We start from the raw sequence: 15,549 nt of genomic DNA on the forward strand, positions 1-15,549 counted from the left end.
GTAACAGGTGTTAGTCCTCTGAACATATCAAAACCGCGGTGGGATGACGCTAGCAATTTGTCTACTCTCTTTTGTTTTAAAGATTGTTTATCCAGCTACATAACACCTGCTGAGACAATGAAAGGTCCCCGTTCTCTATAACTATGTCCGGGATCATTCAGGCTCATCAGCAGTAATTGTGAATGGCCATTTATCTTTTGTAGCGTGCTCATATGTTTTTGAATGCCTGGGACTGCATCTTTTGTTTTTTAAGTGCCTTACATTATTGCGGTCTCTTCCAGGTAACGGTGGAAAAGCTTCCTGATGAGGCTCAGATGAACACATTGCTGAACAAATACTCTGCAGACCCTCAGTATCAGCAACTCTTCATCAATCTGGTAAGGACAGAGCCAAATAGAAAAACAAACATTTCCTCTGTGAACAATGTGTTTGTTATATTTAAATCATTTGTTTATGATGGCTGTGTCAGCCGCACTGATTTACATAAACATTGCCAATACTGAGACTTTACATTTTCAACAAAAGTAGCACAGTACAAACAGCATTCCTGGGTTTTAATTCATATTGTATAAACAGAACAGATGTTGATAAAATGAGCCAGCAAGAAAATACAACAAAGAAGTCTAGAGAAGTTTTTGTGTTTCTATTAAAATGCATTCCAGATTGACGCTGCGATACGAGGTCTGCGGATCATATATAATATATATAATATAATTTCCATGTCATTTCCGGCTGTTTAATAAATATGTGAATAGTTCGCCTCTCTTCCATTTGTTTTCCCGAATAACTACTTTATGACGACCTTTTTACTCTTATCAATGTCCTTTTGTATTTGCCATCTGGAATTTCTTAGGGCTCGTTTAGACTTGTAGTCCAGAGGTGTAAAAACAGGCAGTTGAGCTGCATTTTTACCGCCCTCTTCGAATCGCCCCTCCTTAAAGTGGTTGTAAACCTCAGACGTGAAATATGAACAAAACATATCCCTCTATAGCAGGGGTAGGGAAAATCGGCTCTCCAGCTGTTTTGAAACTACAAGTCCCATGAGACATGCAAGACCCTAACAACCACAGGCATGACTCCTAAAGGCAGAGGCATGATGGGATTTATAGTTTCAAAATAGCTGGAGAGCCGAGGTTCCCTACCCCTGCTCTACAAGTGTGAACTTGTTTCAGTTAAGAGCACTCAGTGTCATTTCTGTCTACTGCTTTGTTCCTCTGCCATCAGCATGAATCACTTCTGACAAGTTTTCCTGACACCAAGAAAGAAAAGGTGACAGGGAAGGATCTCCAGTTGATTGACAGCCTCAGCTCTGTTCCTGTGTACTGTGTGAAGGGGGAGCGTGTCCCTTTCCTCCAATCAGCTCTCAAAGATCTTCTCACAAGTGGTGTAACTAGAACCTTCAGGGCTCAGTGCAAGAAACCATGAAGGGCCTCCCTGAACCCTGGCTGGGGCCCTTTCCTTCTGAGCCGGGTGGCCAGAGCACCAGGGCCTGGTCGCAAGTATTTTTTTTGTGTAATCCTTATCCTTGCAGTTCAGCTTTAATGGACACAGAATGCAGTTATTATAATACAACTGGGTTATAATGCCACCATCAAGAGAAATTGGACACTGGAAAACATAAAAGCTGTTGGCCAGCCAGGTATACCCGCCCTCCCCCTCTGCCACACTCCAGCATGCTTCAGTGTCCTAGAAGGATGGACAGCTTTCTCTTTAAAAAATAAAAAGGTGCTGGCCTTAGTCTCTTTATCTGGATTGTCATATCTTCAGCATTAGCAGAAGGGCTTGTCTGGAATGTGATCTTGGCAATGGGCTCTGTTTGTGGCACTTCCCAGGCCTTTGTGTGCTGTATTAGTTAGCCCCAGAGCTTTGTTATTGGTCCAAAGCCATGGCACATTTTCAGATATAACACAATATTCTGTCACCATAGGCCAAATGATTCAGCCTCTATATAAACTGACTCAGATGGCGCCGAAGATTAGACTATGTCTGGCCTAGTGGCTCAGGAATCTAGCTTTGGAATGAGGAAAATCCTTCCTTCATCTAGCCTGGAAAATGTTAAAAACAGATGCCAGCCTGAAAGGATGGGGAGTAGTCCTAGACAACTTGCCAGTGCTGAGGACTTGGTCGCTGGAGGAATCACACCTGCAGATCAGGACCTGTGTCCAAGATGGGGGGATATCAGATGTGGATGTGCTGGCATTCAGGCTTAGCAACAAACTGAACAGATTTGTCTTCGGATACAGAGATCCTCTACTGTAAGCAGTGAATGCTCTGGTGACTGAGTGGGATTACAACAACCTAATATATGCATTCCTTCATTGAACGGCCTTCCTTCCTCGACAACTCAACAGAATAGCGATGGTGGGCATTCCAGGGATGTTCATAGCTCTGGGCTGGCCCAGGTGGATGTGGTGCTCTAACCTAATCAAACTTCTGGAAGACACTCCATGGGCTCTTCCAGATCAACCAGATTTCCTATCTCAAGAATTGGTTTACCAACCTGCTTCATGTTCACTGGTTTTAACAGGATATCTACAATTAGGCCTGGATCAACATTTGGCCTTGAGCACCATCACAATCAAGAGACAAATCTGGCAATTTTATTTGAAAAACCTCTATCCTCCTATTATAATTACAGGGTGTCTCTCGTGTAGCCTCTCTTATGCAACCTTCTGTGGCACCATGAGTTTTGAATCTAGTTCTCTAAGGTCTTCCAAAAACAACTGTCTGAATCTATCTTGGATATTCCTTTGTCCATGCTTACTCAGAAGGTTGCCTTCCTTGTTGCCATCACTTCAGAAAGGCGTGTATCTAGGCTGGCAATCTTGTACTGCAAAAAACCCTATTTACTCCTACATAGGTATAAGGTGGTGCTGATGCCTAAAACCTCCTTCCTTCCTAAGGTGGTATTGGCCTTTAACTTTAATGAGGACATTGTTATTCTGTTTCTCTGTTCTTCTAATGCCCCATACACACGATCGGACTATCCGGCGGACAAACCGCCGGACTTTGAAGCGGAGGTCCGCCGGACTTTCCGAACAAGCGGACCTGCCCACACACGACTGGACTTTTCCTGCGGACTAGGTGTAGCGAACAAACTGCCGGCGGGAGTCTGCCAGACTTTTGAAATGAACGTACTTGCCTACACACGGAGGAAAGTCCGTTCATTTTGAACGCGGCTTCAGGTAGCCGGGACTAGCGAAGGAAGTCAATGTCGCAGCCTTTGGCGGCGAGATTGACACCTCGCTGGCCCCGTTACCTGGTATGGACTTAAAGGGGAAGCCCTACGCCGAAAAAACGGTGTGGGGGTCCCCCCCAAAGTTCATATCAGACCCCTATCCGAGCACGCAGCCCGGCCGGTCAGGAAAGAGGGTGGGGACGAGCGAGAGCCCCCCCTCCTGAGCCGTACCAGGCCGCGTGCCTTCAACATGGGGGGTGCTTTGGGGAAGAGGGGGCCCTGTGGCCCCCCACCCCAAAGCACCTTGTCCCCATGTTGATGAGGACAAGGACCTCTTCCCGACAACCCTGGCCGTTGGTTGTCGGGGTCTGCGGGCGGGGGGGCTTATCGGAATCTGGGAGCCCCTTTAATAAGGGGGCCCCCAGATACCGGCCCCCCACCCTATGTGAATGAGTATTGGGGTACCTACCCATTCACCTGGTGAAAAAAAGTGCAAAGAAAAAAACACAACACATGTTTTTAAAATAATTTATTGCACAGCTCCTGGGGTCTTCTTCCGACTTCGGGGGTCTTGTCCCCCTCTTCGGTTCTTTTTGCCGGGCCTCCGCTTTCTTCTTCCAGCTCTTTTACTAGCGGTGGCCTGGTCTTCTGTCACCGCTGTCGCCGCCTTCTCTTCTTCTTGCTTGAGATGTTGACTTGATGCTCTCTCTGACCGCAATGACAGGGACGCTTTGTGCGGCTACTTATATAGGGACAATGGGCGGGGTCACCGGGTGACATCATATGGGGGCGGGGTCACCGGGTGACATCATATGGGGGCCAGGTCACCATGTGACATCACCCGGTGATCACCCGGCAAGAAGAACCGAAGAGGGGGACAAGACCCCCGAAGAGAGGGAAAAGACCCCCCAAGTCGGAAGAAGAGGTGGCGGCGGTGACAGAAGACCGGGCCACCGCTAGTAAAAGAGTTGGAAGAAGAAAGCGGAGGGCTCGGCAAGAAGACCCGAAGAGGGGGACAAGACCCCCGAAGTCGGAAGAAGACCCCCGGAGCTGTGTAATAAATTATTTTAAAAACATGTGTTGTGTTTTTTTCTTTACGCTTTTTTTCACCAGGTGAATGGGTAGGGGTACATGGTACCCCAATACTCATTCACATAGAGTGGGGAGCCAGTATCTGGGGCCCCCTTATTAAAGGGGCTCCCGGATTCCGATAAGCCCCCGCCCGCAGACCCCGACAACCAACGACCAGGGTTGTCGGGAAGAGGTCCTTGTCCTCATCAACATGGGGACAAGGTGCTTTGGGGTGGGGGGCTGCATGGCCCCCTCTTCCCAAAAGCACCCCCCATGTTGAGGAAACGCAGCCTGGTACGGCTCAGGAGGGGGTGTTCTCGCTCGTCCCCACCCCCTTTCCTGGCCGGGCGGGCTGCGTGCTCGGATAAGGGTATGATATGGACTTTGGGGGGACCCCCATGCCGTTTGTTCGGCATAGGGCTTCCCCTTTAAGTCATACCAGGTGACGGGGCCAGCGAAGTTATACCAGGTGACAGGGCGCGGCTACCTGGAGCTGCGTTCAAAATGAATGGACTTTTCTCAGTGTGGGCAAGTCCGTTAATTTCAAAAGTCCGGCGGACTACCACACAGGCGGCCATATTGTCCGCCGGACTGCCGAGTCCGGCGGACAATTTTGAGTCAAAGCTTCTTTCTAAGTCCGCCGGACTTTTGGAAAGAAAAAGTCCGCCAGAGCCCACACACGGGCGGATAGTCTGATCGTGTGTACGCGGCATCATACTGCTTTTCTGCAAAACTGAAGCAGTTTTGGTTTGCCAGTGTCTAAATTTCTCCTGAGTCAGCAGTATAACCCAATTGTCTCAGAATAACTAAATTCTTTGTCCTTAACCTCTTGCCGACTGTCCCACCAACATATACTGCAAGGTGGCGGCTCTTCTGTGTGAAATCATGTACATGTACATGATCTCACGCTTCCGGGTCTGCCGGCGACCTGCTCCCGCTGTGATTGCACAAAGCTGGAGCCAATCAGCGGGTCCTGCGGATCGTTTCCAACAGAGGGAGAACGGCAGTCTGCCTATATAAACAAGGCAGATCCCTGTTCTGTGACAAGGAAAGATAGAGTTCCTGTGTTTCTGCTAAGCAGAAACATGGATATCTGTCTTCCTACAGTACAAACACCCCCCACACATTTACAAAGCACTCCCTAGGGACACATTTACCGTTTGATCGACCCTGATGTTAACCCCTTCCCTGACAGTGTCATTAGTACAGTGGCAGTGCATATTTTTAGCACTGATCACTGTATTGGTGTTACTTGTCCCCAAAAAAGTATCACTTAGAGTCCGCAATCTACAATGTCGCAATCCCGCTATAAGTCGCTGTTCGCTGCCATTACTAGTAAAAAAAAAAATATCTTATAGTTTGACTATAGTTACACTATTTGGCAAACCAATCAATATGAGCTTATTGGGATTTTATTTTACCAAAAACAGGTAGCAAAATACATATTGGCCTAACTTGATGAGGAAATTTGATTTTCTAAAAAAAATGTTTGGACGTGTTTTATACAGTGCCTTGAAAAAGTATTCACACCCCTAGAACTTTTCCTCATTTTGTCATGTTACAACCAAAAACTTATGTGATAGACCAGCACAAAGCAAACTTGTGGAAGAAGGTGCTCTGGTCAGATCACACCAAATACAGGGAAATCTTGCAAGAAAACCTGTTATGCCCTGTATACACGGTCAGAAATTCAGACGGAAAAGCTCCGATCGGATTATATTGTCAGAAAATTCGATCGTGTGTGGGCACTATTGGACTTTTTCCATTGGAAATTCTGACGGAAACAAATTTGAGAGCAGGATCTCAAATTTTCCGACAAAAAAATCCGATCTGACTTTTTCCGATCATTTGTAGAGAACTCCGATTGGACAAAGTGCCACACATGCTCAGATCAAATTATGAGACCAAAGTTATTGGCTACTAGCCTCAAAGTAGTTCCATTGTAACGAACAAACATCATCACGTTCCGAACTATCAGATTTTCCGCCAAATTTGTCCGACCGTGTGTATGCAACACAAGTTTCGGACAAAACCCATCTGAAAAAATCAGTCGGATTTTGTGGTCGGAATGTCCATATTTCCCATCACTTTTTATTCCTGTCACCACCTGTCACTAAGACAAGATGTCTGAAAGCAATAAAACACTAATGCCCTGTACACACGGTCGGACATTCCGACCACAAAATCTGTCCGATTTTTTCTGACAGATTTTGGCCCAAACTTGTCCTTGCATACACACAGTCGCACAAAGTTGTCGGAATTTCCTATCGCTCTGAACGAGGTGACGTAGAACACATACTTCAGGACTATAAACGGGCCAGTAGCCAATAGCTTTCGTCTCTTAGTTTATTCTGAGCATGCGTGACACTTTGTCCTTTGGAATTGTCTACACACGATCGGAATTTATGCGATCGGATTTTGTTGTCGGAAAATTTTAGATCCTGCTCTCAAACTTCGTGCGTTGGAAAATCCGACGGAAAAAGTCAGATGGAGCCCACACACGGTCGGATTTTCCGACAACATGATCCCATCGCACATTTTCCATCAGAAAGTCCGACCGTGTGTACAGGGCATAAAACCTGACAGAGGTCCAAAAGTTTAAAAAAAAGCCCAAATGGGCTGGAGTTGTTTTTTGAGCATGATCCTCAATCAACCTTTATGATAATGATGGTGTAGGACAATTTCTTTTAAAACTTTATTCATGTGGATGTCATAGAATGCTCTTTTTTAACCCTATTATCCCTTTTTTTTTTTTTATTATATGTGTAGCTCTCTACTTGTAACTTTCATGGCACATCTGGAGGGTAAATGAAGATATTTTTGTGTGAGAAAATCTCATCTTGCAGGGTCTGTTTACAGGAGAATGTCAGAGGTGGATGCATGCAGAAGTATGAGCATTGCTGTCTGGATGTACACTAAACAGGTTCCAGAATTCCCGCAGCCACCCACATTCCTCAGCACAGTATACTTTACTATCAAGGAAATGAAATAGACTGTAAAGAGATTTTAAGCATGTAATATAGTGCAGCTAAATAAAAAAAATGTTGGTTGATTTAATTCTCAATCTTAATACTTGGATTTGGTCCAGTCACAATAGCTGAAGGTAAGCCTGCGGTCTATGGTTTAACAAACCTCGCTTTCAGCACCTCGTTTTCCCAGCTTGAATCGCAGTATAGAAAGTATGGTTTCATTTATTCTTGTGATGAGAAGCTCTATGCTATAGTAGCAATGTACACAGTCCAATTTATGGGGTATTACTATTTCTAAACTCTTTTTATAAATAAATTTAACAGGGTACCAAAATGTAACAACCTACAAAGACCATAATAATTAAAATCACACATAAATTACCATCATAGTACTGTATTATGTTGAAAACTACATACATGATACTTACCCATTCACATGCATATATTCATTCAGTCCAATCAGAGGTTGCAGCAGCTGTCCATACAATAAGGTGAATTCTAGCATAGTTGTCTATAATTTAATATCCAGGGAATCTTGTTTTTTAAAATGGAGATTTACCCATAACAACTTGATCAAAAATAATGTTCTTTAGCAAAGAATGGTTTGACAGTTTGGTTGGAGACACAAGCAAATGTGACAGTTAGTAATCCCGGCATTCCAGGAATGTAACTGTTTTTTGAAACCGTTAAATTTATGGGTTTAGTTCCGCTTTATGATTTACTGCTGCTCAGGTGCTCTGAGCTTTAGAAAAATGACAGCCTCTGAAAAGGAAAAAGGAACAATGCTGGAGGCAAATTACAGCACACACTAATTTTGGTAGCATAATTATTAATGTGGAATACATGTTCCTTGCTAAACAACATTATTTTTTATCAAGTTCTTATGAGTAAAGTTCCACTTAAATTTTTTGACTAAAGTTCCACTTTAACTGTTACACTTGCATACATATTTTAACAACATTTTAACCACTTGCTTACTAGGCACTTAAACCCCCTTCTTGCCCAGACCAATTTTCGGCTGTCACTTGAATGACAATTGCGTGGCCATGCTATAGTTTACTCAACTGACATTTTTATCATTTATTTCACACAGATAGAACTTTCTTTTGGTGGTATTTAATTGCTGCTGGGTTTTTTATTTTTTGCTAAATAAAAACAAAAAGGACACTTTGAAAAAACAAACAAAAAAAAACTGTTTCATAGTTTGTTATAAAATGTTGAAAATAGGTAATTTTTCTCATTCACCGATGTGCGCTGATGAGGCTGCATTGATGGGCACTGATAGGCTGCGCTGATAGGCACTGATAAAGTCGACAATAATGGGCACTGATAGGTGGCACTGATGGGTGGCACTGATGGTTGGCACTGAAGGGCACTGATAGGTGGCACTGATAAGCGGCACTGATGGATGGCACTGATAGGCAGCACTGATCTGTGGCACTGATTATTAGACAATGATGGGCATTGCTTGGCAGCACTGGTGGGTATTGATGGGTGGCACTGTGGGCACTAGTATGTGGCACTGTGGGCACTGGTGGGCACTGATAGATGGCACTGGTAGGTGGCATAGTGGGCACTGGCAGGTGACACTGGTGGGCACAGCCGCAGCTTTCTGAGTGAGGGACCAATTTCCCTTTGACAGAAGCCGGTGATTGGCTTTATTTTTTCATCACGCTGACAGCCTGAGAAAAAAAAATACAGATTACTGAGTTTCTGTTTACATCGCATGATCAGCCGTCATTGGCTGACAGCTGATCACGTGGTAAGGGGCCAGGATCGATCCCTTACTCGGATCTGTGATCAGCCGAGTCTCATAGACTCAGTGATCACAGAGCGTGCCGCGCTCCACCCGCAGGGTCGAGCAGACTGCGCTTGCTCGGGAGGACATCCATGGACACCCTCCTGACAATTATTGGTTTTGGTTGTTCTGCTTTGCTGACTACCTCCAAAACTGTTAAAGCATAACTGTAATAAAAATTTTAAACAATTATTTATTGTCACATTGTATTTAACTTTTTCCAGTCTACTCTTGTTAATCTGAATGATCTGGAAGTGTAAACTTACTTTGTAAATAATCCCACTCATTTATTTCCTTGAATTCTGTGACAAGTATTCACTATGACCTGTGAGTAGGCACTACTGTGTCACAATTCACAGAGCCTGCCTCGTGAACTACATGGTTGCTGAGAGGAGGAGTTTCAAGAGGCCAAATCAGTACAAGAATCATTGCTTGCAGGCAGAAATGTACCATGGGATATGTAGTCCTTAGTCCTTAGTAATTAAAAGTAAACAGCAAAGGAGAAGTTGCAAAGGAATCCAGGAAATTGTGGAAAGAGAATGATAGTACAGGAGGAACTCAAACAGATTTTTCAAGTATGTTGTTATATAACAATTTTGTTTATTGCTATTACAATGCTGATGTAATAAAACTCCTTTAACTACCACCAGGCCAAATCTGACATTCCTCTCCAACATGTAAAAATCATCATTATTTTACTAGAAGATTACTTAGAACCCCCAAACATTATATATATATTTAAAGTGACTGTAAGTCTTGTGTTTAAAAAAAAAATGTTATACTTACCTGCTTTGTTACAGTGGATTTGCACACGGCAGCCCAGATCCTCTTCGGCTCTCCTGGCCCCTCCCTCCTGTCGAGTGCCTCCCCAGCAAGCAGATTGCTGTGGGGACACCCAAGCCAAACTGCAGCTGTGTGTGTCCATTTACACACGGGGCTGCTGTTCTGCCCTGCCCCCTCTCTCCCCAGATTGGCTAACTCACTTTGATTGACAACCGTGGGGGCCAATGGCGCGGCTGCTGTGTCTCAGCCAATCAGGAGGAGAGTCCTGGACAGCCGGGGGACTCGTGGACATCGCTGGTCAGAGATGGGGCTCGGGTAAGTATTAAGGGGTGCTGGGGGGCTGCTACACACAGGCTTTTTATTTTAATGCATAGAATGCATTAAAGTGATTGTAAAGGCTCGCTTTAAAAAAAAACCTTTGCTTCCCGGTCTAGACCCCCGTGAGTCCGGTCGCGGGTCCCGCGGACTTGATCGCCGCGGGCATACCCGCGATCGTCTCGCGGGGCGGCTGAACGGAGAAATGCTGTTGTAAACAGAATTTCCCCATTCTGCCTAGCAACTAGTGACGTTGATCTCTGCTCCATGTGATTGAAGCAGAGATCAGTGTTGACTAAATGAAAGCCCAGCCCCCCCACAGTTAGTAACACACCCCTAGGACACACTTAACCCCTACACTGCCACCCACTGGTTAACCCCTTCACTGCCAGTGTCATTTACACAGGAATCACTGCATTTATATAGCAGTGATTGCTGTATAAATGACAATGGCCCCAAAAATGTGTCAGAAATGTCCGATGTGTCCGCCATAATGTCGCAGTCACAATAAAAATCGCTGATCGCCGCCATTACTAGTAAAAAAATATATATTAATAAAAATGCCATAAAACTATCCCCTATTTTGTAAACGCTATAACTTTTGCGCAAACCAATCAATAATCGCTTATTGCGATTTTTTTACCAAAAATATGTAGAAGAATACGTATCGGCCTAAACTGAGGGAAAAAAATGTTTTTTTATATATTTTTGGGGGATATTTATTATAACAAAAAGTAAAAAATAATGCGTTTTTTTTCAAAATTGTCGCTCTATTTTTGTTTATAGCGCAAAAAAGAGAAACCGCAGAGGCGATCAAATACCACCAAAAGAAAGCTCTATTTGTGGGAAAAAAAGGATGCCAATTTTGTTTGGGAGCCACGTCGCATGACCACGCAATTGTCAGTTAAAGCGATCCAGTGCCGAATCGCAAAAAGAGGTCTGGTCTTTGACCAGCAAAATGGTCCGGGGCTGAAGTGGTTAAGCAAAGGCCCTAGAGAATAAAATTGTGGATTTTGCTAAAAATGTACTAAAACTAGCGCGTGAAAAATCTTGTGAAACTCTGTCAATCTGCTTCCAGGTTCTTTTTGTGAAAACCTAATTGTAGCAAGCTGGAGTGAGAAGCTGATTGGTACCATGCACAGCCTCACCATATTTTGCACTATCCAGTATTATTAAATCAACCCCACAATTTCCATTTTTTGTTAAAATATAAAAGATGATTTTACGCCAAGTAAATAGATATCTAAAATGTCACGTTTTAAAATTGCGTACACTTCTGGAACAATGCTAGACTACGGTTCTTAAAAATCTCCATAGGCGACACTTTATAAGCCTTTACAGATTACCAGTTTAGAGTTACACAGGAAATCTGGTGCTTGCTCTCACTCTCACATTATTGCTCTCACTATAATGTTTGTGGCAATACCCCACGTGTGGTGCAAACACTTTTTACACATGTGTGTCTGACCTTTGCGACAGGGTTGCTTTAAAACATTTTTTATTTTTACTCTCTTTAATTTATTTTGATCAACTTTATTGCTATCACAAGGGATGAACAACATTCCTTGTGATAGCTTCAGCAATGAAAGGTACTCTTTACTGAGACATTTGTTGTCTATGAGACTCCAGATCTCTCCTCTGCCCTTAAAGGCATATATTATTATCATCTGAGGGCATCCAGGAAAAGAACATCTGAGGGCATGATAAAGTTGTAGAATTCATATGAATTGTTGTTCCATGATTCCCAATCAAGCGAGCCCACCCTCATGGTTGTCAGGGGGCAGAAACCCCTATCTGAGTGGGCTGGTTCTCCTAATAATGCCCTGTACACATGGTCGGACATTCCGACCACAAAATCTGTTGGACGGATTTTGGCCGAAGCTTGTGTTGCATACACGCGGTCGCACAAAGTTGTCGGAAAATCCGATCATTCTGGATGCTGTGACGTTCGTTGCATACGACAGGACTATGTAGAGGCCAGTAGCCAATAGCTTTCGTCTCGTAATTTATTCTGAGCATGCATGGCACTTTGTCCGTCGGAATTCTCTACAAACATCGGAAAAAGTCTGATCGGATTTTGTTGTTGGAAAATTTTAGCTCCAGCTCTCAAACTTTTTCCTCCTGAATTTCCGAAGGAAAAAGTCCGATAGAGTCCACACACGATCAGATTTTCTGACAACATAATCCGATCGGACCGTTTCCGTCTGAATTTCCGACCGTGTGTATGGGGCATAAGACTTATCTTGCACTGCTCTTCTCAATATGAACGTGTCAGAGCAGGAAAGATGACCCCAACTCTTGTTCATGAACCAAAGCAAATTTTTGTGAACTCTTCTGTTCGCAAACCGCGTTGTTCCTGAACAGAAGTGTTTGTGAACTGTATCACTGTAATGTTTAAAAATCAATATGCATATCTCAGAGATATGGTATTTGCTGATATTTTAATAATCCACCATTTAGTCAAAGTGTAATGTCTGTGCAAAGTGCATTACCCATATAAACTGGTCACATTTCACTACTGTAGTCATGGGAGGATAACGATTCGGTTGATTGATTGTTGTTTAATACAGTTCTTTGGAAACACTCAGGGTGCTTTATCTAATTATATTGGAAAAATCAAAAATGGGTCTGGAAACCAAACTAAACAATCATCTACTCACCCTGATGATGGGTGGGGTTCAGTGGCTAACCATGCACTGAAAAAGGGGAAGCTACACCAAAAGGAGAAAAGGCATAGAAAAGATACCACACATAGATCCACAGAGGTATAGGGGTTATTTACTAAAGGAAAATCCACATTGCACTGCAAGTGCACTTAGAAGTAAAGTCACTGTAGATCCGAGGGAGACATACAAGGAAAATAGAAAACAGCATTTTAGCTTGCACATGATTGGATAAAAAAAAAAATAAGCAGAGCTTCCACACATTTTAGATCCACCCCTTATATTTAGAGTGACTGCACTTTCAAGTGCACTTGCAGTGCAAAGTGGATTTGCCTTTCATAAATAACCCCCTTAGTGTCTGAATAAATAACTAATGAATTATAACAAAATAGAAATTTATTGTATGTATAAATACACAGTAATTGACTACATAAAGTATAAAATCAGTAACCTCCACCATTAACTATCCAATGACAATGTTGTCAATGACCAGACAAATGCAGACAAACAAACAGACTGACAAACATATAGGGGAAGGTCTTCACTGCATGTGCATAAATATATGGGCCATGCAAATGCTATATCAATTTAACCACTTCCCCACCGCACATAGTCAATTTACGTCCTTGAATTTGTGAGGGGATATCTGAATGATGCCTGCAGCTAGAGGCATCATTCAGATATCATTCTTTCCAGCCGGCGATTCTGTGCACCATAGTTCCGACGCTTGATCGCTCATATAGGCGACGGGATGGGATGTCCCCTCCCCCTCCCTCCACCATCCGTTGCTTCTCTGGGCTCTCCTGTGCCATCGGTGGCCCAGAGAAACAATCGGCCAGCACCGGATGAATACGATAGAGATTTCCGGTCATCTCTATGACAGGCCGGGGCGCGACGTTATGACGTCACTCCCGGGTACCTGGATGTAAACAACGCCGCGATCGCTGCTGTTAGCATGAGATCGGTGAATTTTTTTTTCACAATCTCATGCTTTCCAGCCTGGAGGAGAGAAGTGGGAACATATTACACACATTACACATTGTTAGGCACACAGTTAACCCTTTAAATGCCCTGGGATGTTAACCCCTTCCCAGCCAGTGTCAGTACAGTGTACAGTATTATATCTGACCACTGTATTAATGTCACTATTGTTATCAGTGTCAGTTAGTCAGCATCAGCGAGCTTTAGATTGCCTATCACACTATCACAGTTCCACTATAAGTCGCTGATCACTGTCATTACCAGTATATTGTCATAGCTGTGTAAATTCCGGTATATATACCATAGTGTGTAGACGCTATAACTGTCACACAAACCAATTATTATACACATATTGGGTTTTTTTTTTTTTTTACCAAAGTCATGTAGCAGAATACGTTTTGGCCTAAATTAATGAAGAAATTAGATTTTTTAATAACAGAAAGTATGAAATATCAGTTTTTTTTTTCAATATGTTTGGTCTTTTTTTAATTTATATTGCAAAAAATAATAAAAAACAAGGGTGATCAAATACCACTAACAGAAAGATCTATTTGTGTGAAAAAAATGATAAAAATGTAATTTGTGTACAGTGATGCATGATCACGCAATTGCCAGTTAAAGTAGCGTAGTGCCGAATAGCAAATAATAGTCTGGCCGTGAAGAGGGTAAAACCTTCCAGAGCTGAAGTGGTTAATGATTACAGAGCTGCGATAATTTGTGCGATTGATTTCTTCCTGGAGTTCAGCCTCAAACAACCAGGTAGCATTTACAGGAGCTCTCTGGGTTATTTACAATTATCATATGTACGGCGTGAGTAGCATTCTGTTTTGCTCCAAACATATTTCTGAATCTCCTTTAAACAGTTTTGCCGTAGGTAGAACTGTCACATGTCACTAACATTGAGCTTTCTTTTCACAGGAACCATATATTAATAAGTCAGCCGTGTGCGTCCAAGCTCATTTCTCTCTGCAGCGGGCTTATGTTGTGTTCCGAACTCTGGGACTGCGCCATCTGACAGTTGTAGATCTTCAGAACAGAGCGGTGGGGATGATCACTAGGAAAGATCTGATATCTTTGCGGCTGGAGAAGAGACTGATTAAATTGGACTCTGGAAGGCAGGATTCAGATGAAGAGCTCTTAAGATAGAAATTAATATGAGGTATTCTGAGGCCACGGTGAATGAAGTGAAAAATACAGAGATGTTGGCAGTATACCTCAGTAGTCTCAACTACTATAACTTCTGTCACAGCAGCAAAATCATTTGCTGGGAAGTGTGAAAAGATAGATGAGACTTTTCTATTTTATTTTTACAATATCCTGTGCGGCATTATGTAAGGAAATGTAGCCTGAAATACGTATATGTTCCAGAATGTAAGAAATACTGCATACACATTTTCTCATGCTTTGCTTCTGACAAGTTCAATAAACTCTGAATCAGCCGCTTGACTTGATTTTGTTTTGCTTCAATAATACAATTTATTTCAGTTCTAAAGTCCTCATATCTACAGTATATATTGTGTCATGATACAAGATATTTCATGATACAAAATATTCCAACAAGATTATACAGCATTCGAACAATATAGGATGTGCAGAGCACTCCTGGAGTCTGGGTTGGTAAAAAAAAAAAAAAACTTGGGAGAGCGATTATTGCTGCCATCTTTTTATCTGCGATGGCGATCCATGCAATGGAAATTGGACACACACACACACACATATATAGCTCCCAACTGTATCTGATTTCTGTATCTAATTTGGAACAAAGTCCCTCTGTCCCTCTTTCCTCCTCAC

The 15,549-nt window shown here is 43.0% G+C and overlaps 1 protein-coding gene across 3 annotated transcripts in view; it reads left to right on the plus strand.

The window, feature by feature from the left end:
- The window catches only part of LOC143997184 (chloride channel protein C-like), a 253,086-nt gene extending 237,889 nt beyond the window's left edge, over positions 1 to 15,197 (plus strand). For all 3 annotated transcript variants that reach the window (XM_077492665.1, XM_077492666.1, XM_077492667.1), the window contains 2 exons: positions 282 to 377; positions 14,677 to 15,197. In XM_077492665.1, coding sequence (XP_077348791.1) covers positions 282 to 377; positions 14,677 to 14,904 — 324 coding nt within the window. In that variant the 3' untranslated portion in view covers positions 14,905 to 15,197. The remainder of the gene's footprint in view (positions 1 to 281; positions 378 to 14,676) is intronic.
- Positions 15,198 to 15,549: the final 352 nt, after the last annotated feature.

This window comes from Lithobates pipiens, unplaced genomic scaffold (assembly GCF_037356315.1).
Source record: "Lithobates pipiens isolate NorthernLeopardFrog02 unplaced genomic scaffold, aLitPip1_a1.2 Scaffold_19, whole genome shotgun sequence".
Classification (NCBI taxonomy): domain Eukaryota; kingdom Metazoa; phylum Chordata; class Amphibia; order Anura; family Ranidae; genus Lithobates; species Lithobates pipiens.